General features: G+C 40.8%; 3 protein-coding genes across 3 annotated transcripts in view; all 3 read left to right on the top strand.

Annotated features, from left to right (window-relative positions):
* The window catches only part of LOC144632142 (polycystin-1-like protein 2), a 29727-nt gene extending 15223 nt beyond the window's left edge, over positions 1-14504 (top strand). Inside the window, exons 2-12 of the mRNA XM_078490743.1 lie at positions 335-1160; positions 2673-3252; positions 3625-3831; positions 4599-4724; positions 5143-5367; positions 7044-7286; positions 7679-8251; positions 9101-9331; positions 9979-11670; positions 12207-12372; positions 13042-14504. Coding sequence (XP_078346869.1) covers positions 335-1160; positions 2673-3252; positions 3625-3831; positions 4599-4724; positions 5143-5367; positions 7044-7286; positions 7679-8251; positions 9101-9331; positions 9979-11670; positions 12207-12372; positions 13042-14504 — 6332 coding nt within the window. The remainder of the gene's footprint in view (positions 1-334; positions 1161-2672; positions 3253-3624; positions 3832-4598; positions 4725-5142; positions 5368-7043; positions 7287-7678; positions 8252-9100; positions 9332-9978; positions 11671-12206; positions 12373-13041) is intronic.
* LOC144632143 (polycystin-1-like protein 2) lies at positions 511-14809 on the top strand. The gene is made up of 11 exons (XM_078490745.1): positions 511-1160; positions 2673-3252; positions 3625-3831; positions 4599-4728; positions 5147-5367; positions 7044-7286; positions 7679-8251; positions 9101-9331; positions 9979-11670; positions 12207-12372; positions 13042-14809. The coding sequence occupies exons 1-11, from the start codon at positions 511-513 to the stop codon at positions 14502-14504; spliced, it is 6156 nt and encodes a 2051-aa protein (XP_078346871.1). The 3' UTR covers positions 14505-14809.
* A 2264-nt stretch (positions 14810-17073) lies between these two features.
* LOC144633944 (monocarboxylate transporter 13-like) lies at positions 17074-24126 on the top strand. Its single transcript, XM_078492873.1, has 4 exons — positions 17074-17356; positions 20524-21110; positions 21793-22162; positions 22751-24126. Exons 1-4 carry the CDS (start codon positions 17167-17169, stop codon positions 23014-23016), a joined length of 1413 nt encoding a protein of 470 aa, XP_078348999.1. The 5' UTR covers positions 17074-17166; the 3' UTR covers positions 23017-24126.
* The last annotated feature ends 29 nt before the right edge of the window (positions 24127-24155 follow it).

The raw sequence follows: 24155 nt of genomic DNA, 5'->3' as shown, positions 1-24155 counted from the left end.
AAGAGACGCCGATCAAACAGTAAATAATGCATTGTCAATCTAACCACTAACGATTTCTAAAAAAAATCTCCTAGCAAATGAAAAATAGCTTGCGCAACATTTTAGTCAGTTTTGAAATAGAGTTTATGTTATTTAACGCCAACAAAACACGTGTCTTTCGATAGGTAGTGGCAGCGATTACAAGAACCTTTCTCAGCCACGCGTGACGAGAAGGCTCTGAGAACTGCCTGAGCTACACGTGCCATTTTAATTTTGATTGAAGTAAAATATAATCATAATCTAAAACTTTGCGGCAAGATTTTATTAAAACCACTTCCGTTTGTTTTTCTTCCAGAAGCTCAAGTGGGATTTTTACCAACGCTACCTGAATTAGAAGCAGTGACACACCAATACAGCAAGCCCGGTACATATCGCTTGTTCATATCCGTCAGCAGTATTGTCGGTCCCAGGACCTCGGTACAGCGATCGGTGATCGTTGGCGAAACTCCTTGTGTCATTGACGAGTTGCGCATGCTCGACGCTGAGGCAAGCAGTGGTCAGTACCCTGAGATTCAACAAGAATATGAGTATTCAATTTACCCTTCGCTGAAAATCAACTGCCAAGCATTCGAAGAACTAAAATATGAGTGGAAAGTTGAAAGCATATTTAACGATTCCATCACTGAGGTTGTCTCGTTTCCGGATGAAATCCTATCTTCTGAAGTACTGTTTCTCGCCGCTCGATCGCTAAAAGGAGGTCTTTACAAATTCACTCTCTTGTTGACCGCAGCGCCTCTTGGGATATCAAAAGTTGCAACTGGATTTCTACGCGTGCGGATGCCGAAACTGCTGGCCGTCATAGACTGCGGGAGCGAAAGAGTAATGCCTTGGAATCAAGAAATCGTTCTCAATGCGTCTTCATCACGTGATCCAAATGATATTAGCATTGGGAAAGCCAGTGGTTCTCTCTCGTTTGAGTGGTTTTGTGACGCTAACCGTAATGTGTCTTGCTTCAAAGGCGTAGTTAATAACAAGAAATCCGTGTTGAAGTTTCCACCCAAGTTCCTTGACCTCAATGAATCTTATACGTTTGTTGTTGTGGTAACAAGAGGAAACAGGCAAGCCGAGGCAAGTCAGCGCATCGAGGTAGCGTCAGGGAGTTTCCCTCCTCTTTGTGTCAGGTTAGTGACATTTGTAAGAAATTGCAAAGGATGGATTATTTTTATTATTTGGGTATCTGTAACAAAATACTCTATTTTGATTGGTTCTGCGCGCGCCTATTTGTATACGTAATTGGACTACATGCTGTCCAATTTGGAAATAATTTGATGAAAAAAGTTCCGAGGACAGCCAAAATTGGACGAGGCCATAGGCCGAGTACAATTTACAGGGCTGACGCTATGCTTTGTGCTAATTGGCTAATATCCGTCATTTTCTTCGATTTGATTGGCTGAGACAAAACTGTCCAATTTTTCTTCGATTGGACAGTTTGTGCATTTTACCTGAAAGTCCTAATTGAAACTATCCAAATTTAATCCCAAATTGGACAGTTCCCAGAAATTAAGGAAAAATAGCTGCGCTGACAAGATAGGATTTACTGACGGCTATATAATTAGTCGCGTAATTGGTGCGCAATCACTTGGGTGTCCAATTAGAGGTATCCAATTTAAACAACTTCAAATTGAATACCTGTAAACGGACACCTACGCCATTCGCGTTTCAATCACGCGCATTAAAATGGGTTCTTTCTTGATGTTTCCTACTGTTTGTACAACCAGATGAATTTACTATGACTTTTTCACACAAAAAAGGTTCTGAACTTGCGGGAAAGGTTCTCAAAATTTTGAAATTACTCGCACGATTACTCCCTGAATTGTACTCCACTCAGTCCAATCACTATAACTTATTAATATTTATTTTATGTTATTAATTAATAGAACTTATTTCGTCTGACGGTTGAAAGCAATTTACGCCGGTTTGCTGAACTCGCTGATTCATTCATAAAACTAACGCAACCTGTCCTAATCATTCAGAGCAAACATACTTTTTAACCAATCGTGACCTTTCCCGTACTTGGCTGTGATTGGTTTATCATTGCATTATTTACGTTTGTAAGGGTTTGCCTGCTGTGATTACTTTATCCTATAGCTGATTTCAGTAATTAACTGTAGGATCTTATCCAATGTGAAGAGATGGTGAATACAGTTAGTAATAAAGAAAATAGCGGTCCTGTCCTCAAACAAATTTAGGGAACTTACAAAACTAAATACAAAACAAAATAATGTTTTCTCCTTGGAAGTGACCAGCAGGCGGTGAATCATTTATTATTTCAGCAATCAATGTTATTATAATAATTTTGCCCCTTTGTTTCAGAAACTTTGAGGAATGTAACTTGAAATTATATTCTAGAAAGTGTATTTTGGTAGATTGCTTATAGAACTCTTGCTGTAGCTACATACACAGCCTGCAGAAAGGCAAAAAAGAGAAATGAAGACTGATTGCAAAAAAGCGGGTAAAAGGACAACAAATAAAATTCAATATAACACTGAAAATTAGGTAGAAACGATGAAAAAACATCTTTTTAAATAAGTTGGGTTTTGCAGGGAGCTAATAATAACTGTTACTTATCTTGGTGTATGTTGTATCTTGATGACAAAATATAATAAAAATCTCGCGTTGCATTCTTTTTGCAGATGTAGGGAAAACTGTGCTTACAAGTTGACAACTTCCAAAGAATTCGTTCTTTCTGGTGAAGGTTGCCAGGACAATAAAAACATAACCTGTAAATGGGAACTGTACGGACCTCCGCCGTCAAATGGAGGAATCTCAAAACGATCCATACAAGATTCAAAGTTAATCAGCGTTTCTTATGCGAAGCAATTCCAGTTGGATCCCGGCAACTTGATTCCCAACAGAACATACACGATTCTCTTCAACAACGACAACAGCGGTTCCTCGGCACAGTATTCGGTAACAATCGACATGTCTCCGACAGGTGGCTCGTGTGTCGTGTCGCCCTCGGAAGGCGTCGTGATCGAGACGCAATTCCGAATCAGCTGTGCGGGTTGGACGGATGAGGATAGTCCCCTGTGGTACGAGTTTTTCTTAAGTCATCCCACACACGGACCCATGCTCTTATTCTACGGCTGGAGGACGAATTCCGCCGGATTGTTTCTTCCACCCGGATCGAAGGAAAACGACTTCAACGTGGACTTATTTGTAAAAATCTCCGATGTTTTGGGGTCTTACAGAATAGTTCCGCTTCAAGTGAAGGTGCACATTTGTTTGTTTTATATTAGTTTTCAAAAGGAGCTTGTTTTAAGCAAAACTAACGCAATGTCCCTTGACTCGCCCTTGCACTCAGACCTTGTGTCCATTTATAATGTGGACCTAATTTTAAGTCAGTAGATGAAATGCAGTGAGACCAATTAAATGAACGCTATTTAGCATTACTCTCGTGGTGGTTTGTTTATTATTTTTCAATATTTTGCAAAGCGATAAATCAGTATTGACATCTGACGAGTGAGAGGGCTTCGCTTGAGCGCTTCACCTTTACAAAGTGCTACTTAAATCGATTAAAATTACCAAGATTAGCGTATTAAACAATGATAATAACTTGTCGATGTTCATTTTGTTTTGTTGTAGGTAAAAAGTTTTAGCCCTGAGGCCGGTCCTGTAAGTTCGATTCTCAAAGGAATCGTCAGCGGACCTGACTCAATGTTGGAGAAACTTCTCTCGGCTGGAGAATTTCAACAGGCAACTCAGCTGATGGCAACGGTCATCACAGTGTTGAATGAAGACTCGTCCCTGGCTCACGAGCCTGATTCTTCGGACACCAAAAACCGTATGGAGGTTGGTAATAATGGTTCTTTTCTTGTTCAGTTGTCGACAGTAGAGATTTCGGCTTACAATAATAGAAAGAAGAAAAATTCAATCGAGACGCCCTTGAGAGAAGACATCGATACTAAACTAAGTGACTGTTCTTCTTCTTCAATACCATTTTGGATATTTAACAACTATTTACCGAAGTGGAGGTGGCTAGTGATATATATTACGTTATCGAGTACAGTTTTCGCGCGCAAGTTGCTCGGAGGTGAATAGCAAAGGATATTTGGACCTTGAGTAGCCAATCAGCGCGCACCAAAAACGCTTTCCACTGTTTTAGTATATACTAAAAATAAGTTTTTGCCAATGGATAATTTTGTTTAAAGCACATCTGTTTGTGGGGTTAATAAATTCCAGGATTCAAATCCTCCTCGCTACCACTGGATGGGTTTGTGTTCGGTCGTCCCGAATTCAACTCCTCTACGCTTTGTAAATAGCCAACTGGTCAGCCAGCCCCCCTTTTCCAGTTTCAGTTTATTTACAATATTTGCTCATTTATTTATTTATCTATTTATTTCATTTTAACTACTGGGACTATGGCCACGCTGTGCATACAAATTAGTTAGTAGGTAAAGTGGGATAATCGAGCTGTCGTGAGTAATTTACAAAGATTAAATTTACCGCGGTTGTTTAGCAAAAAGTGTTGCGGAAAGTTCCTTTTTTCGAGTGGTGCGCTTAACAAGCTTAGCCTCAAAACATGTACATTATATCAGATTTGTATTACATTTATCCAGGTCCGTAGCAGGGTAATTGCAGGACTTTCCCAGATGTGTTGCAGCAGTCCAAAGGGCATCCAACAGGCTTTAGGAGGACTCTTACAGGCTATTGGGGTGACCGCTGAACTTTCGCCTGATGCACTGGTAAGTAATCATTACTTCATGTGAGCCTGCATTGCTATCGTCATTCAGACAGTCCCAGGTTCTTCCTTTGTATGAATCGTCCAGCGTTTGCAGAAAAATTGTAACGCAAATTGCGTGGCAAATGTAACGTTTTTACCAAGAAAGCAGTTAAACTTTTTTCTTTTTCACAAAAAGTGGTTAATAATTTACTTTCAGGTTTACACGAGATAGCTGAAAGAGCACTAGATTTTAGAATTAAGTTAAGTCACCAGGATGACTCTGGATAAGATGCTAGACCATCGCAAATAACTCATTTCTAAGAATTTGTCACTCAGGTTGTTGCTAGACAAATTTCCCAAACCGGGTTTTTTTCTTAACTTCGAATCTCGCTTTCAGTAGCTATCCTTACATTACTTTCTTTGTTTATCACAATATCCAGGTAGATGGTGCTAATGCGCTCACAAACATGGCAAAAGCTTTGGTTATCAAGTTCAAGAGCGTGCGGGCAGCGAATGAAACCAGAGGCATTATTGACGGTTTGAACATTATAATGGAAGCTTCTGTGTCCACGAGCAATGAAGTAAAACGGGAGCAGAATTCAGATGAAATAAAAGACTGGATCGATGACAGCAACGAGGCGAGAAATAAACAACATCAAGAAAAGGTAAGGACATTCCACAGCAATGTTCAATGCAACTGTGCATTTGTGTTCAGCATTGCATTTGCTATCCTATCCAGAGCATTCTTGTACCAAGGACCTCTTAACCCTTCTTTACAAAGGCTGTTACGTTCACGTGAAGCTCTAGGCAATAAATTATATTCGAAGCCTGGAAATTTGACGCCTTAATTTGAGAGTGATAACAAACGTTTATTTCAAACTTGGCTCTGTGGATCCGGCGTTTATTTGAATGGTGCAGTTTATTTGAGAAAAATCTTTATTAAACAAGCGTTTTTAATAATTATTTGTGACATGAACGTATCTTGCCATCATTCCTAAAGTATATTACACCTCAAATAAATGCCTAAAAGGCTTACTTAACACTCTACCTTGGAGACTCGGCGTTTATTCAGGGCCCGGCGTTTAATCGAGGAAATACGGTATATATTTTTTTCCTTCAACATAAACGTTATCAGACATGCAAACAGGTGACGAGAACAGAGAAAATCGTCAACTAAGGGACATTATCTTATTATCTTAATCATGTACCACCAAATTCTTAGAGCTAACGTTCACTGAAATGTTCGAAATTTATTAGTTAAAAAGAGAGAATTGATATTTCCAGCTTGAGCCAAAAGGAGCTTAAAGGGTTTAAGCTTAACAGACCCCGAGATAAGTCTTAAGTTATTTTTCTGATATGCAAATTACATTTAAGTTAAAGGAAACCTCAAAATCTTCGTTTTCTAGGATGGAAAATACCAAAGAAGTAAAAATAAACTGAAACCATTAACCCTTAATATGCTAAGTCCGGATTATTCCGGGATTTGGAGGAATGGCCATTCAACCACTTATGACGTCACCAATTTACACGTCAGCAGAGTTTTGTGATGTGCAACTTATAGAGTTTGGATAGATCTTGACTGCATTCCGACAGAGCTAATCGATAAAAACGTGATCAGTTTTTGGTGTAAAATTGGTGCTAAAACAGGCCAATATACCGTACTTGATCATGGCCTCCTTTCCAGGGTTTTCCATTGTTTAAGATCAAAACTGGCCAGTAAAATGGCCAGTAGAAGATGTGCACACAGTAAAAGCTAGAGAGAATAAGAAAGCAGAGAAAAACGAAAAGGAAAGGAGCCAGGAGAAAAAATCGGAACAGTTCAGCAAAAAAAAAAAAAAAAAAAAAAAAAAAAATGGCTTATGCGCATGCGCCAAAGTTAAATGTTGTACATTTTTACAGGGAAATTGCTTCAAAAAGTTAGTGCAGTGTCAGAAAGTGCATTTCTAGCAAAGTTTAGAGAAATTTAGGACCGTAGAGCCAAGAAAATCGATTAACGGTTAAAAACGCAGCATATTTTAAAAGGGTTAAGAGAACAGGTCAAATTTCTTCCTAATGCGCTTTTTTCATGTAATTGCAATTTATGGAGCAAAAGCAACCCGAATCGAGCAAAATTTCGCATGATTTAGGATTTTAGATATTTTACCTTAAACGTGGATGGTTACGAACGAGAAAGATGAAGACGGAGTACGAACCGCAAAGTTGAAAAATTGGCCTTCTTTTCGAAATGCGCTTTCCGTGACGAAGCTCCATGAACCAAATTCTCTGGTCTACTCCCCATCTTGCTTTCTTCTACCGACGAAGAAATAGTTCAAGTTATAAGACTAACGTCCTTTATTTTTAGTGCGAAAGAGCAACCAACAAATCCTTGAAAGGTGTTAACTATGCTGCGCAAAAAATCCTGGACTATCAGCGAAAGGGAGACCCACCAAGTCACGTGACCTCAGGTTTGATGAAATTTACGCTTACTCGCCAGTCTCCCAGCGACATAGATGACGCAGCTTTGGATGGAGGAGAGGTTACTTTCCAGTGTCCTCGGGAAGTAAAGAAAGACAAGCTTGAACAGTTCGATACAGTTAATACTAAGGTTAGTTTGAATTTAAGTAGTATTCTACTTTTATCTTATGGCCAAGTAAAAAAGATTCATTAGAGACCACATTTGATGTTGTCGCCGCTTTTTTATGTGCACACAGAAATTGCTCAAACTTACAATAAAATTGGCATTTAATTCCTCTAACTGAATGCGCTTAACCTTTTGATGCAAACACAACGTGAATATTATAAACTCACATTCCATAGCAAGTGCCGAGGTTTTCTTGTTTTGAGCTACTTGACATAGCAAACGCCCTCACTCTGTGTAACTGAGTATGAGTCAGAAAATGTTTAGCAGTTTTCTAGAAAAAAAAAAACGAAATAGGAAACATGAATTCCGTATCAAATAGCGCGACAAGATTTTTGTTTTTCTTTCTTTCGTTGCAGGTGATAACTATGTCCCAGACCCCATTCATTTCAAACGATGCGATTCCCATGGACACGCCGGTCTCGACTCTAGAACTCTTGGACACTTCCGGGAAGGAAATCGCAATCCGGGACCTCACCGAACCTGTGTCCATATTCCTGTCGCTCAACCAATCAGAGAACAAAGATAAGAATAACATGACAGGTGTCATTGACTCTCAAAAGAACACCACCTTCTTCAAGATTGAATCCGGAAAACATATGTCATTATATTTCACAGTAAGCTGCTCTGGGGATATAAATGTCGGACAAAAGTTGATTTTTGACGTGAAGAGAAATTCAAAGCCCACTGCGAAAATCTTTGATCTCCGATGGACTCTCACTTTATGTAACACCACTTTAAAGAAGCTGATATCAAGAAAGTATTTGAATAATTCTCAAGGGCTGTACCTCGGTGTGAAGTTATCTGAGGCAAGTAATGTAACCAACGGTACATCGATGCTAAATGAAATACAATATGAAGTATCAGTGAAGGCTGTTGGATGTTACTACTGGAACGAGAAGATGCAAGCCTGGAGAACAGATGGGTGCGAGGTAGGTGTCGTTTTTGGCATATCTTCGTTGAAGTCTCCGAACAATTTTTCATTATTTTTCTCTAATTAGAGCCAGCACGTGCACTCCGTTGTTGGGACGTCGTTGTCGTCATGACAACCTGACGCAGGCGAAAATTTAAGGGTCTTTCAGTTATTGATGTGTTTCAGAGCTGGGCTAGATTTAGTATCAGTAAGAGTTTGTTAATGGCCTTGTATACTCGGGGGTAACCCCATAGTAGATTATGCGGGGAGGCTCCATTCGAAAGGGGGGGGGGGCTATTCAGGCAGGAGGTAAGAGGGTAAGGATTTCAGGAGTTAGAGTATAGGAAAGGGTAGAGGAAAAAACAGGCAACATTTTCGCTTTGACTGGTTGACAATGACAAGAGTTTCCAAACCAATCTCTAAAGCACAGCAAACACAGTGCAAAAACAAACGCAAAATAAAGACATTACAGTGAAACCCCGATATAACAAAGGACCAGGGACTGGGAAATTATGTTCTTTAAAACGGGGGCTCGTTATATCCGACAATTAGTATCTTTGGTCGGGCTGACGAATATCGTTCGTTATACCAGGGGCATAGTTATAAAGGTGTTCGTTATACCGGGGTACGAATACATTTTACTGTTAGTAGCTTTGGCCGGGCTGACGAATATGGTTCGTTATACCGGGTACTTTGTTACTTTGAAGAGTTTCGTTATACCGGGGTTCTGTTCCAATACATTTTTCTGTTAGTACTTTGGCCGGGCTGAAGAATGTCGGGTTCTCTGATTTTCCTCCCTGTAAATTCCAATTCCCTATTAAGTAAGAACATAAATGAATCAAATTTACATTTTATACATTGTTACCAGGTTGGCCCGCTTACCACATTAGAGCGCATTGAGTGCCAGTGTAATCACTTGACATGGTTCGGAAGCCGCGTGTTTGTTGCTCCCAACAAACTTCACATGGATGTCATTGCCATCAGAATACTAGACCCGTCAAACTACGCCCCAGTACTCGCAGTACTCTGCGTCACATTTGGACTGTACTTCCTGGTTGTCATTTGGGCTCGCCGCGAGGATCGAAAAGATAGAAATAAGGTATTTACAGGAAAAAAATTTACTGCAGATCCGCACCACATATTTCGTTACCACTGGCTATCGTATATTTAAAGTTATCTTTTAACAACATAGTCTAAGAGCATTTTGACATTTTTGGCAGTAATTTTGAAGTTTGTTTAGGAAAATCCAGCAATAATGTGCAGAGGCTCCCCTTTTTCTCAAAATTTCCATGATTGTAACTGTAGGATATCAAGTCAGTGAACAGATATCAAACAGTAACAGGACAGAAAATAGAACTTCTGATTAATTGATTGATTGATTTCAAATTTGGGCATGGTATTTTGGAAAATGCAACAGAAATACGTCAAACATTATCTTGTCAAAAAAAAAACAGACATGACACGAAATACAAATGTAAATTCGAATTCAAGTAATTTCTTTAACTTCTGGGTAGCCTGGAAGCAAAATTCAGATCTAATTTGTATCGTCTGTAAAAGTTCGAGGAATAAAAATCCCAGCAAAAAAATGTATGTGAAACTGAAAAAGTGTTCAGGCTATCGTAAATTACAAAGTTGAACTAAAAAAAGGACGTTAATACAAGGAAGGCAAAGAATAACAACAGCGTTATAGTCTGGTTACGTTATATTATTAAGGCACGTCTCTTCTCTCTTTACCGTTTTATACAGACTGGATTAACTGTGAGCCCGAGCAACAGGCCAGGAAACGCCCACGCTTATGAGGTCACCATCTGCACTGGCATGCGCAGACATGCTGGTACAACCGCCAACGTTGCCATGACAATAACAGGAGAACATGGGGAAAGTCACGCGTTTCTACTCAAGAACCGTCAGCGGATGACTTTAGCTCGCGGAAGCATCGACTCCTTCCTCGTGACGACTTCGGAAACTCTCGGAGAGCTCGCTTACATCCGAGTTTGGCACGATAACTTCGGTAAGCACCCAGCATGGTTCGTGAAATTGATATCCGTTCGTGAGATTGACACTGACGAAGTGTGGCACTTCGTATGCGAATCTTGGCTTGCGGTGGACGAAGGCGATGGCATGATTGATAGAATCTTCCCAGTGACGAGTAGCAAGGAGTTGAAAGAGTTTCGACGCTTGTTTTTGACGAAAGCGTACAAGGATCTGACAGACTCCCACCTTTGGTTTTCTGTCGTTTGGAGGCCACCGCTGTCCCCTTTCACGAGGGTGCAACGCGTGTCTTGCTGTTTGTCCCTTCTTTTGTGTACCATGATGGCAAACGCCTTATGGTACGAGGCTGATAAGGATCGGTACACCGCAGTCGAGTTAGGACCGTTTGAATTTTCCTGGGAACAAGTTTCCATTGGAATCTGCAGCAGTCTTATTGTGTTTCCGATAAATTTGCTTCTGGTGCAGATTTTCAGACACTGTCGTCCACGGCCTGTACCAAAACCCACCTGCTTCAATGCAAAAATACGACCAAGGTTCTCTTCTGTTCAAACTGAAATCACCACGGTAAGATTTGGATCAGGTGAGGGCTCAACGCTCGGTATCTACCGCCCAACCGTTCATCACGAGAGTGTGGACAAAACGTCTCCTAAAGAATCCCCGAACTCTCGAGATAAAAAGTTTCACCTAGCGTCTGCCATGCGCTCCACTCATTTGCCGTCGTTTTCAGTGTCATTAGGAGCTGGTGGCACTAGTGATTCTACCAATGATATCAGGTCTTTACTCTCAAGAGACTCTCCGTCTCGTTCACCCACAGGAGACCAGGAGGAGACACTGAATACCACTGGCAAGCGAGACACATTCCATGCAAAAGGACTTCCTTGGTGGTTTGTGTATGTTGGTTGGGTTCTGGTTATAATAACCTCCTTCACTGCCGCCTCTGTCACGTTACTGTACGGCATCGAGTTTGGCTTAAAAAAGTCCTCGCAGTGGCTTTTGTCCATGTTCTTCTCGCTCACGCAGGACATCTTTGTGAGTCAGCCACTCAAGGTCGTGGCCTTAGCCATCTTTTTCGCTTTCATTTTCAAGAAACGAAACAAAGCTGCTTTTACATCGCCGTCACGACTCGGATCTGACGAGAAATGGTTACAGAATCAACTTCAGTACTCAGAGGAAGACTTCGAAGAACACCCCACAGTCCCTCCTGTCGAGGTGCCGACAGAGGACACTCTCCAGCGCGCCCGGGACAGAGCACAAAAAGAGCGCGTGATGCACGCCATCTTGCTTGATATAGGGACCTTCTTGGTGTTTACGTTTCTTGTTCTTCTCATCGCCTACGGATTTCGTGATCAAGATGCCTTTCGTCAAAACGACGCCGTTGCAAAGGTTTTACTGCGTCAAAACTTCAGCGGAAAACCGACAGGGTTCAAGCCGGACAAATACTCTCAGGTAATCAGTTTTCTAGGCATTTCAATTGACAAGAATGATTCCTTTGCGAGTAAGAGATCTTTAACATTTAAACTGAATGAAATCATGTCATCCTGCTTTCGCAAGAAAATAATTTAAAAGTGTCAGGTTTAGAGACTAAAAACCCATTTCAACTTCGTATTATTTTGTGGCCTCAATAGATTAAACTCAACTAAAACTTGAAGGATTTTAGTATATTGTTCAAGCTGTAGAAATACATCGTTATTAACGAGAACAAAAATCATTTAAAAGACGGCAGCTCACAAGGTAAAAAAAGTTACAAATTTAAAAGTCAGGTCTAAAAGAGAATATGGACAATTTTGCTTTCATGTATATCAAGTAAAGGTGTTACATTCTGACATATAATTATGAGGAATAAGCTCCTGAGTTTCATGTTAAAAGAAAAATATATCAATAAACAAGCTGCCCACTAAGGTTCCGGCTCCAAAGCATCCTTTGCTGATACTTGCAAAGTGAATTGATTGATGCATCACATCATTTTTCTTGGTCCTTTGTAGATTATTCGACAGAGAGACATGTGGGACTGGACAGAGAATGCACTGCTGCCAAGTCTGTACAACCTGCCATCATACTTCTACACTGGAAAAGCGCCAAAGTTCATGGAAGGAGAAAGCGGACTGGTAGTGGGCGTGGCTCGGCTTCGACAGCAAAGAGCGAAGAGAGGTGAGAAGAGAATTCTATACTGAACAGAAAACATTGATCCTTCGTCTCTTGGATTTTTTAAAGCAGTAAAAACGCCCAATTGGCCCTTGATACTATTAATCAGGTTCTTAGTTCCGGTTTAGCCTTTTCCAGGCTTTCGGTAGTTGGGGGTAGAGCGAAAAACGCGGGCGAGCGAGGAACAAACAAGGGGGGAACAAGAGCCTCGAACAAGCTAGTTCCTATTGAAATATATTTTAACACGTAGACACAGTCCACGAGCATTTGTAACAGCAGCAGACCCTACCACTTGTGAATTTTTAGCCTGCAAAGGTCACAAAAAAATAGCCTTTAAAGGGGAGTTTTAAGAGAAATTTGTATGTTGGGAGACACCACTTTCAGTCAGTTAAACTGAAAGAATAACCTAATGGCAGCCTGGGCTGGTTCCCTGACTTTCATGACAAAGCTCCTTCAGGAAGGAGCACGAATCCCACAGTAACCTGTGACGTCACTTATAAAACTCGTTTGTAGCTGCTTCCCACAACGAAGAAAAAGAAACAAGCAAAAAACAAACAAAAAAACAAAATGAAAAAACAAAACAGACATCAAGGGCCCACAAACTGAACGGAATATCAAACTAGTTCCAGGTGTACTTTGTACAGAATCTATCCAACTCACTTTTCTTTCTTTTAGATTCGTGTTCTGTGGCGCCGCAAGTACAAGACGTCTTTTCAAGGTGCGTCGCGGAATACGGAATGATGTCAGAAGACAAACAGGCATACACCGCGGGCTGGGAATCGCTCATAAACAATACACAAACACATATTTCATCACCAGGCCCCTGGCACTACAGCTCCGCGAGCGAACTGGACGGCTACCCCTACACGGGCGGCATAGAAACCTACTCTGGGGGTGGGTATGTGTTAGAACTGTCTCACATTTACTACAAAGCCGTACGACAGGTAAAAGATGCGAGGGCTAAACTCTGGTTGGACCGCTACACGCGAAGTCTGTTCATGGAATTTACCTTGTACAATCCAAACAGCAACCTTTTCTGTGCTGCAACATTTTTAATGGAGACGCTACCAACTGGAGGTGTTTTCCCGCGCTCAGAGGTCCTAGCTTATCGCCTGTACCGTTATGTTGGTGATTTTCAACTGTTTATTCTCGCTTGTGAAGTTTTCTTCTTTGCGTTTGTTCTATATTTCACGTACCGCGAGGCGAAGAAACTTTACAGGACAAGACGGATGTATTTCGCAGAGGTGTGGAATCTTATGGACCTAACTGTTTTAATCCTCTGCTGGATCGCAATATCTTATTACTTCATTTGTCTTGGATTAAGGAAATGGACTATACACCTTTACCACAAAAATCCAACAAAGTTCATCAGTTTCCAGTACCTCTCAGCTTGGCAGCTCATGTTTGAGAGCGTGGTCGGTGTCACCGTGTTCGTCACGTGTCTCAAGTTTATCAAGTTATTCCGGTTCAACAGGCGAATCTTTTTGCTCTCGTGTACTTTGAAGCAAGCTAGCGGAGAGCTCTTACAATACCTTCTGGTGTTCAGCATTAATTTCCTAGCCTTTTCACAGATTTACCACTTTTTGTTAGGAAGCAGCCACGATTCTTTCAGGACGCTCCTCAGTTCCATGCAGAAACTTCTCAGTATCCTTCTTGGGAAAATCAGCTACGAAGAACTGATGAGTGCGCACAAGGTTCTTGGAGCGCTAATGTTTTTTCTTTACATTATTGTGACAAATTTCCTGTTTCTTAACGTCTTAATTGCGATCATAATCGAGTCTTTCAAAGTTGTAAAGCGACAAAACGACAAAATGCAAAATGAATTTGAGATGTTCGACTTCATCATGAGACGCTTCAAAGACGTCTTGGGCATGCGTGCACTTGACACACCCGCTGTCACTCAGTTCGCGTGCTCGAACAAGGTCACGTGCACATACAAGCGTGCAAACGGAGGGGCATGCACAGAAAAGCACGAAATGGCGGAAAGGTTAGAGCAAGCCTTGGACAGCCTGGAGTGTTATATTGATGTGATGAAAGACATTGAGTGTGAAGATGACATGCTCTGTTGCTACGTTTCACGGAGAATCCACCACGGTTCTTCAAAGAAAGCAAAACCCTCTGACTATCAATTGTTGTAATGTAATGCTCCTTATTTGCCACACATAGGTCAAACCTACGGCACATGTGCAGTTTCTGCCAAAACTGTCACTTCCAATTTTAAGATTTGTCTCAGATTAATGAAATTGTCTTCAAAGAACATGCTTAGAGAATTATTGTTCCTGGCTCTGCACCATTGGAAACGCTAAAATTTCTTGCACAAAACGCTTGAAACCCTGGGCGCTCTCAGTTCAAATCTATTATCAAAGTTAAACTAGCGATATGCATTGGAACTACGAATGAATGAACCACGCTATAACAGCTCGATTATATATTTTTTTAGATTAATTATCGACAATAGACCATAATTAGAATGCCGTTTTTAATACCTTTAAGAATCCAGCTTGTGCAAAACCTCAATATACCTCGTAAATCAGACTGTGCCAGTCAAACATAGTTAAAAAATGCGGACCAAAGTTTACATTTGTTAGACTACGCATAAAGGAAGACCGTCAGACATCCCATAAATGTTGGAAAGCGACAAAAAATATGCGGCCATAATTGTACTAGTTATCAGTTACGAATACAACAGGTTTCTAATAACAGTCGCAAAACCTAAACGAAAGTATCTTATCCTGGTCTATCACAACATACACAAATATTGTAATCAACCAATCGGAGCTCAAGCAGAAACTCGGGGGAAGGGGCTCCCATATGAAAGCGACGGGGTGCTCGTCGTCTCGCTTTAGGTGGAAATTACTTTTAAATTTGGTCTCACTTTGGGAGTTCAGGGCATTTAGGGTTGTAGGTGACGCAAAAAAAGCGCCATCATACAGTGTCGGGGATCAAACAGGCATGAAAATTTGTCTCTTTTAGGGGTCAAAGAAAGCTTGAGCTAAGCTCAGATTGCTCTCATTTAAGGGTTTAATTTAAATTTCTGACGAGTACCCCTGTCTCTTTCATAGGGAAGTCCGCCGCCCCACCCCCAGAAATAGAAACCTACAACCGAAAATTGGTCTAAAGCTTTAAAAGGCCGGTCGTATGAGAACAAACTTAGATATGGCTATTATGACATAAGTCACTGGTTGAACTCCAGCCTTAATTATGTTAATCTAAAATAAAAACAAAGCATTTTGGTAAGAATAGAATGGGGTGGTTGTAAGTTGTTGCGTATTTAGTATAATATGATTAAAAAAGATCATTGGTGCGTTGATTTACATAACATGTAGAATTAGGAAAAGCTCTTCTTTAAATGCTTCCTTGAGTTTATTGTAATAAAATAAATTAAAATAAATAAATGAATAAATAACTGATTCTCGCCATTAACGTTGCTTTTTCTTTGTTGTTTTGATCATAAAAAAAAGAAACAAATTATTAACACACTTACTTTACTCTAAAAATTCATGCTTCTCTTCAGAGTGCCACTGTTCTACCCCATTGTCACTAGGTTATTCAAATGTTTCACTGGCTCCACTGCTTCAGTATTTCTCTGTTTCAGTGTTTTGCAGCCCCACTCTTCCATTATTGTACTATTCCTCTGTTCCACTATGCCACTGGATGACTGTTCTCCTGTTCCACACCTTCACTGATTCCCTGTTATGTCTATTAAAATTGTCAAACAAAACTGAAGGCAGAGAAGCTATTCAGAAGCCATTCTCGTTCCCAGAGCCTCCGTTTCTTTTCGTCACGTGGTCGGCGTCATGTCATTTTAAAAAATACGAGTGGCCCTGGGGAAGAGGATGTTCAGAAGCAAAACAAAATTACGACAGCAACCGGCCCTGGAGATCACCATTTTCTGTCATTCCTCCGCTTCCTGGGATGGACATGACGACCTAAACTGACTCCATTCAACCTGCCGGTTACTGCCGAGCCCCGCCAGTGGTGCACCAATACCGACGGGACCAATTACTGCCATTGAACAACGAAGTATTTATTTGTTACAGACGTGACGCCCGCTCACTTGTGGGAGACGTGTCCCAACACTCTCAAAGCAACAACAGTTCTTTCTTGAGAATCGAATGCATTGTCTTTTCGAGATTGTAACAAGAGCTTCTGTGTTTACTAAGGCTGAGAAAATGGATGAGAATTAAAACCTGGATAGGACCAGAAAACGTTTGTTGTTCGTTTCTTGCACATGCGTATAAGCGCTTTATCTTTTCCTGAAAAAGTATGTCAATCAAAGCCGAACATATGGAATAGTCCGCCCTTTAATATTTTTGGGTTTAGTTCGAAATTATTAGGCCTAGCGTTCGAAAAACGCGACTAGTCGTGCTTATAGAAAGTTAGGCCTAATGACTGATCGAACTGAACCCAAAAATATAAAGATGAATTCCAAAATGGAAAGTTCCCCTGTTCCACCAGTCCACTACACTCCTCCATTGAACCCTTCCATTGTTTAATTCCATCGTGTTACTTTTCAACTGTGTCATAAGGCACTGCCACTTTGCCACTAGTTCACACTATTGTGACACTGCACAAGTAACAGTGTATCACTCTGACACGGTTCTATTTTTTTTCATAATTTCACTGTTCCATTGTTCCAACAGTTCCATTGTTCCACGTGCCACCGTTCCTTCCTTTATCTGAGCTGTTACGTCACCCGTGAAAACCCCTTCACGTCACGCACAGTGATTTTTCTTTCGTTCTCTCTTGACTATGTGGAAGCGTAGCTCCCTTTGATCTGAGCTGCTCGCAAGTGACACGATGCCTTGTTGTACAGTTTGTAGAAAATGCAGTGATGGCGATCCTTCGCATAAAAAGGACAGTCCATGGGCTTGGATCGTTTGTGCTGCCGCTTCAACGAATCTGGCTTTTTCTCTTGGATTGATCTTTAGCTTCGGAGTGCTTTTACCCGTGTTCATGGATTATTTTGAAGAAAACAGGGAAAATACAGGTAAACGGTTTATCAATCGTGGAAAAAGTGTAGAGTTTATTAATTGGTCGCGAATATATGACTGTATTTATTTAGACAACGCGTGCATTGCTGTCAACACTATAAAGCATGAATTTTAATAATCGCAGTATAGAAATGTAGAGATGCCCATTTATACCATTTAGTATCTTTATAAGCTGGCCTATATGAAGTTTCATACCACTGCTTTGCTTGTTAAGGCGACTTTTAACAATAATTACTCCTAGACTGAATCCCAACTAATCGAAATTGAACGTTTGAATATTAAAATCAGAATAAATATGTAAGCTTTCTTGTAGTAGCATTTAACTAAATTATTTAGTTAATAGTCAGCCAGGACAGCCGTAGAGCCGAACATGTACCTCTGTAAATGGTTTGTTGAAATTCAGTGCGCTGTGATCAGTCCTTCAATTTTTCTTTTAACGCCTCGTCACGGTCGATCATATCATTAAGCCGCCATCTTGAATAATTTGGCGAGCGGAATCTGGGTACCCAGACAGCAGTGTAGTTTTGTCCGCGTTACCCGATTTCAGTGATCTAAGCGAAAGATTAACAAAACAAAACAAACAAGCAAGCAAACAGAAACCGAAAATACTAGAGGGATTGTTCACATTATAAAATTTTATATAGAGTAGTTGGTAACCCTTGGAATGGTGGAACGTGGGAACAGCGGAATGGCAGAATACCCCCGATAATTTTTACAGCAAAGCGCGTGAAAAATGTTGTCTGCAGTGCTTCCATCTTCTTTCTCCGGCCGCTGGCTGTTCTTGTTTTCTCCTGTCCCTGACTGATATGGTTCGTTTGCTGCCCGTGCCGCTTAAACATGAGCAGTAGTTTTGGGGCAAATCAATGCTTAAAACAAAGAAAATCTTATAATTATTAGTAATTGTAAAATTGTAGGTTTACAAACATTTAACAGATCGTGTTTCCTACTTTTACTTAGCACTCAGCAACTACATCTAAAACATATAATTAGCGAATGCGCCTCGTTGACTATCCCTCGTATAAAACAAGGGCGACTTGGCTAATTATTTTAAAAGCCCTAATGAAATTAGCAGTATTTGGGTATTATTAAAGGCCTTTCTATTTGGAATCACACTACGCTCAGCCCGGTGCGCGGAAAAGTACAAAGATATTTGTGTAGGTGTGAAGTATGGTACTTACTTAAACTACTTATAAGTATAAGTAGTTTCAGTAAGAGTCTGCGCAGTATTGTAAGTAATTGTATTGTTGTGTGTTGCAATTAAAAAAATACAGTAAACACCCGCGTGTAAGAACCTACAATTTTCTAAGTTTGGCAAAATAGGTTCTTGTATTTGGGGTAGTTATTGGTAATTTAGGCTAAGCAGGTTCTTAATAAGGTTCTTAATTTCTAAGGAGGAGCCATAGTTTTTTATTGTACGAGAAGAAAAAAAATGGGTTTGGTCCTTCATTATGCAGCATTTATTCATAACTGTATTGCTTCAAGCCTCATGCAAGGTCCAAAGAAGACAATTACAGTCTATGTGAATCTGATCATAAGTACAACTTGCGTGGCGACGGCACAAAACTGGAACAACAAAGCGTCTCAACAGCATGGCTTGAACATTCATTTAGCAATTCGATTAGGCGCATTTGGAACGGTTTACCAATTGAAGTCCGCCAGGCCGAAGATCTCACCTCTTTTAAGAAATTACTGTCCGAATCCAAATTACCTATAGAAGAAAGCTGCAGTTGCTCTTTCTGTTGACTGTAATTTTCAAAGACCTTTTTAATTGTAATTTTAGCTTCATTTTTAATTAAAATTGTAATTTTTAATGAACTTTTTATTGTAATTTTAGATACCTTTTTAATTGAAATTGTAATTACCTTTTAACTAGAATTATATTTATATAGATTTCTATTTATTCATATCATAATCACAATTTTGTACATATACACTTTTTACCTTTTAACCGTCTTTTATTTGTAATTTTTAGACCTTTTTTATTTCACGAGAGCGTTTTAACGAGCTACGGCTCCTGAGCTCTTCGTGGTTAAATAAACTATGTCTATGTCTCTATGTCTATCTGTCTTTTCTTTATTTGTAAATACAGTTTGGGATGTTCTGTTAAAAATGTTCATAAAAATTTTCTATAACCCACACATAAGAACCTGCTGAAATTTGCTTGGCTAAACAGGTTCTTATATTTTGGGGTATTAAAATGGCACATTTCTGCCAGCAGGTTCTTAAACCACTAGGTTCTTACACGCGGGTGTTTATTGTAGCACTTACTTGAATCACTTTGTGAGGTGTCTGTTTAACAAATAGATGACGTCAAAATGATGACGTCAAAATGTGACGTCAAAAGATGACGTCACAGATGACGTCAAAATGTGTCAAAATGTCACAGATGACGTCAAAATGTGTCATCTGTGATGACGTCACAGATGACGTCAAAATGTGGTATTCATACCACATTTTGACGTCATCCTTGATCTATTACTGAACAGACGCACGGCAAAATGAAATCTATTTGTTTTATATAATAACACAAGACTTCAGCACACTTCTGTGTGAGCAATGCTGCCGTACCGATGCCTGAGCTAAGTTGTTTTGATTTCACTATTAAGTTTTCGTTAACACGAAGCATTGTTAATTAGATTGAATAAACAGAAAAATGGTCAATTGAAAGTCAATGAAAAAACTAACCTTTATTCCGATTTGGAAAGTTGTTCAAATCTGTAAGCATTAACCGAAGCGTTCAACCGCAATTCGTTTGTTTTCCGTGGCGTCGTCCAACTGTACAACATCGGTCAAACTTTCATACAGATTTCGGATAATTTCTCGAATAATTCACTGTCTTCTTCAAGCTTGTTTCGCCCAGTTAAATGCTTCGAAAGGTGAACGATGCTTGGCGTATTGTTTCTCACTGAAGATTTGTAATTAAGCTGAACTTTTTTGCTTTGTTGTGGCCCCGCAAGTTTGAAAAACTTTGCCGACAACTCTGATTTGGACTATGAACTCTGATCACGCGCGCGAGTCACACCACCGCGTGACGTCACCCATGTGTCTGTACTCTGATAGATCATAAGTAAGAACCAATCAAAATGCGCGTAGAATTCAGGTAATTATCTATCGATGGGTTTTTGTCTGGGTTTAATCAGTTGCATTGTCATTTCTTTTTCAGCCTGGATTGGTTCGCTATCCATTTCTCTGTGTTTTTTCTCCGGTCCTTTTGCAAGTTCTCTCGTAAATCGGTTTGGCTGCAGAGCAGTGTCTATTGCTGGATGCCTGACTTGCGCAATCAGCTTTACAATAGCATCGTTTGCTAACAACTTGATAATCTTATATGTGACTTTTGGTGTTATCGGCGCTGGAGCGAGCTGTTCTTTTGTATCAAGTTTAGAAATTGTAAGAAAATGTTTTGACAAACGGAGATCAATCGCGATTGGAATCGCCTCAACTGGTCAAGGCCTGGGTACAATGATTCTTAGCCAAGTTCTTCAATCTCTTGTGACTGCTCTCAGCTGGAGGAATGCATTACGGATCATGGCTGCTGCTTTGGTTGTAAACGGCTTGTTTGCTCTATTGTTCGATCCAATGACAGAGCCTGTAAGCAGCGGAGAGCTTCTGTCTAATGAAGAGGATGGACAGAGACGGACCTCCAAGCGCTTTACATTTCATTTCTCAGTGTGGAAGGTTCCTCGTTTTCTTGCGCTGGCAGCCACCGGGTTTTTCTTTATGTTTGGGCGCTCCATTATGTACGTACATTTGGTAAGAATCTTTGAATATTTGTATTTTCTATGGGAACCACAATGTACCCTTCTATCCATAAGAGGGGGAGGGGCAAGACGTTAAATCTACCCTCTCCTTACTTTTTAAGACAATGATTGCATGTGATCGGACAGTGAAAAAGACAGTAATGGTAGAAAAAGGGAAAAAGGGAAAAGAGTACTAGAAAGGAACTGAAAAACAAATGTGCTGATTAAGTTTAGGAAAGATTATGACGGATTGCGAACAATGAACACATTTTCAGTGTCACAAAAACGATTGGCTACGCCTAAAACATAAATGGCTACAGGATTCCAAGAATGAAAAATATAGTTCCCCTGCATTACGTCAAGGCCTGAAGGAACATGAAACAGTCGACATTTTGAACTGGGCTTCAAGGGAGATGTCTTGGGTATCAGACTGCCTCGTCCCCTGGCGTCTCCTCCTTTGACGTGCACGGTTCGCATGGCGTTGTGGAACTGACGTGCACGGTTTGCTTGGCGCTGTGGGCATGAATCTCCGCGCTCCCTAGGCCTGTTTTCCCGCCTTAACCATCCGGCCGATCGGCGCATGGGGACGAGGCAGGGTACCAGAGTCAAAACCAAAAAATTGAAGGCTCCATCGCTCCAGAGGACCCCCTCCTCCTTCTTCATTATAAACTTGGTACATGCATTTTGTTTTTCAGGTTAAGTACTCTGAAGACCGTGGAATGTCTTCTAGTGCCTCAGCGAGACTCATTCTCTTTCTGGGAATCAATGTTGCTATCGGTCGTTTCGCGGGTGGTTTTCTGTGCTCCTTCAAATGGTTGGATAACTTCTACGTTTTACAAGGCGTGTTGCTGGTAAACGGTGTTGCAACAGTCCTCCTTACTTTGGCTAAAAAATACGAACCACTTGTGGCATACGCCGTCGTATTTGGTTTGGGTGACGGATCAATGGCTACAGCTGTTAACATCATAGCTCTGACATGCGTAGATCATTCAAAAGCTGCGTCATCGTTTGGTTTCTTTTTATTGGTTGCATCAGTGACGTCACTGGCTGGACCTCCAATATCAGGTTTGTTCCCATTTTGTCAACATTGTGTTGGTAAAGAAACACTTTCGTGTTAGGTTGGTACGTAATTATAAGATTCATGCATTGCGAACGTGCTGTAGTCTTTAAATATATTTGACTGTGCACACAGTTTTTTCTTGAGGAGGTAAGACTGCTTGACGTGTCAATACAGCCATAAATTGCGTCTGTTCGAAATATTTTAATTAAAGGCCCTTTTAAATAGCCAAATGACAGATTTCCATACCTTTTCATATACGTAAACTCGTGAAATCCCTACCCTTTTATATACCTGAAGCCTGAAAAAGGTACCCCTTTCGGGCGGAGCCTCCCCGTATAGGCCATTATAGGGAGTACCCCCCCCCCCGGGCTTATCCCAATAATTCTGAGAGCAGTTTTTCCAAATTTCTCAAATTGTTTTTATTCCTCAGATAACTGCTGAGCGTTACGCTTTATTTCAGTAGGCAGTAACTTTAATGTGTTAGATGTCAAACCACATTAAAACTGATTGACAACTAGATACAAGTTGTAAGTTAATTTTGAATGTTCAGAATTCCATACGACACCCTATACCACTTGTTCTGTTAATTGCAGGTTTCACCGCTGACAAACTTGGTTCATACGTGCCTGCATTCTACATGGCTGGCGGTGCATATATCGCTGCTTCGTTGACCCCATGTTTTCTGCACTGTGTCAGAAAAAGAGAGGCGAAAAGGGAAGAATTATCCCCAACTGACAAAGAAAACACAGAGGACGCTCTTGAACTTGAGTTGCGGAGCAACCACGATGAAATTTGCATAGACGGACCTTCGGAAAAAACACACAACCTTGGTCATAAACTCATCGTTTCCACAGTATAAAGATTTGACCAGATTTGTCACACACGTCTGCGTGGCCTTCTGTGTGTAGCCTAGCAAAGGCAATAGAGAAAGTCTGTGCTCAGACTTGCTTCTGCGCGAAATCATGTGGTCGTTGCGTCACGCAGTGCGGGTTGGGACAGGGGGGTCTTGTACCTTTTACTCCCGCTTCCCGCCCCTTTCTGTGGTGGTTCCCATCTCTTTCTCCCGTATAGGTCGGGACACACTAGGCGACAAGTCGCTGCAACATGTCGCGGGGAAAAGTTGCTGCAACATGTTGTCTCGTGTGACCATGTGACATGGTGCATTTTTGCGACAATCTTTGTCGCTACGACAGAATTTTGTCGCTGCGATCAGTTGCACGAATTCAACCAGTTTCAATTTGTGCGACTGATCGCAGCGACAAAATGAGCGAAAGCAGCGTTATCGCAGCGTGTGCACACTTCTGCGACAAGACGCTGCGACAAAATAAATAAATAAAACCAATGAGAGAGCGTCATGTGTTTTCGCCAAATTAAACAGGCCTTATGCACAGGTTATGCATGGCACCCACCCCCTGTCACCCTCCCCTGCAGTGCTTCTCGTGGAAAAAAGCATTGTGTGACGGCTGTGGAGATCTGGTTGGCGTCACGCGCAATCGGTTTAAAAGAGGGCAGAGAAACGGAGAATTTCAGTATTCGACTTCTTAGAAGAGTCCCCCAATTAAAAAGATGTTTATAAAAAAAATTACACAAGAATACTGGGCACAACTCGCCTACTGTACCTCACTGTAGGCTCCAACCAGCTGCTGTTCGGGAAAATGAACCTGCACTCCTTCCCCGTTCGGGGAGGAACGAAGACCGGACTCTAGAGAGAGGCAGATATTGAGCTTAACAATAACTCTCTTTCGGGAAATGTGGAAAATAACCCACAGTTAACAGTATAAAACACGATTTTTTCAAAAATACAATTGCTTCCAATAAATTATATAACGCCCTACTCTGGACCTTTTTTATTTTCTTTTTTAATCAATGCAGTATGTTCTCAGAGACATTAAATGTTTATTGGATGACCAAAGAACCTGTTTGGCTTCAGCATGGGAGCTGACAGACTAAACTTGGTAAATCGATTGTGAAAAAATCAGGGGCGGATACAGGGGGGGT

Source organism: Oculina patagonica, chromosome 12, assembly GCF_052425735.1.
Source record: "Oculina patagonica isolate OP01 chromosome 12, crgOcupat, whole genome shotgun sequence".
In the NCBI taxonomy this organism is placed as follows: Eukaryota; Metazoa; Cnidaria; class Anthozoa; order Scleractinia; family Oculinidae; genus Oculina; species Oculina patagonica.
Note: the sequence above shows the minus strand (reverse complement) of the source record. Positions and strands in the feature narration are given on the sequence as shown.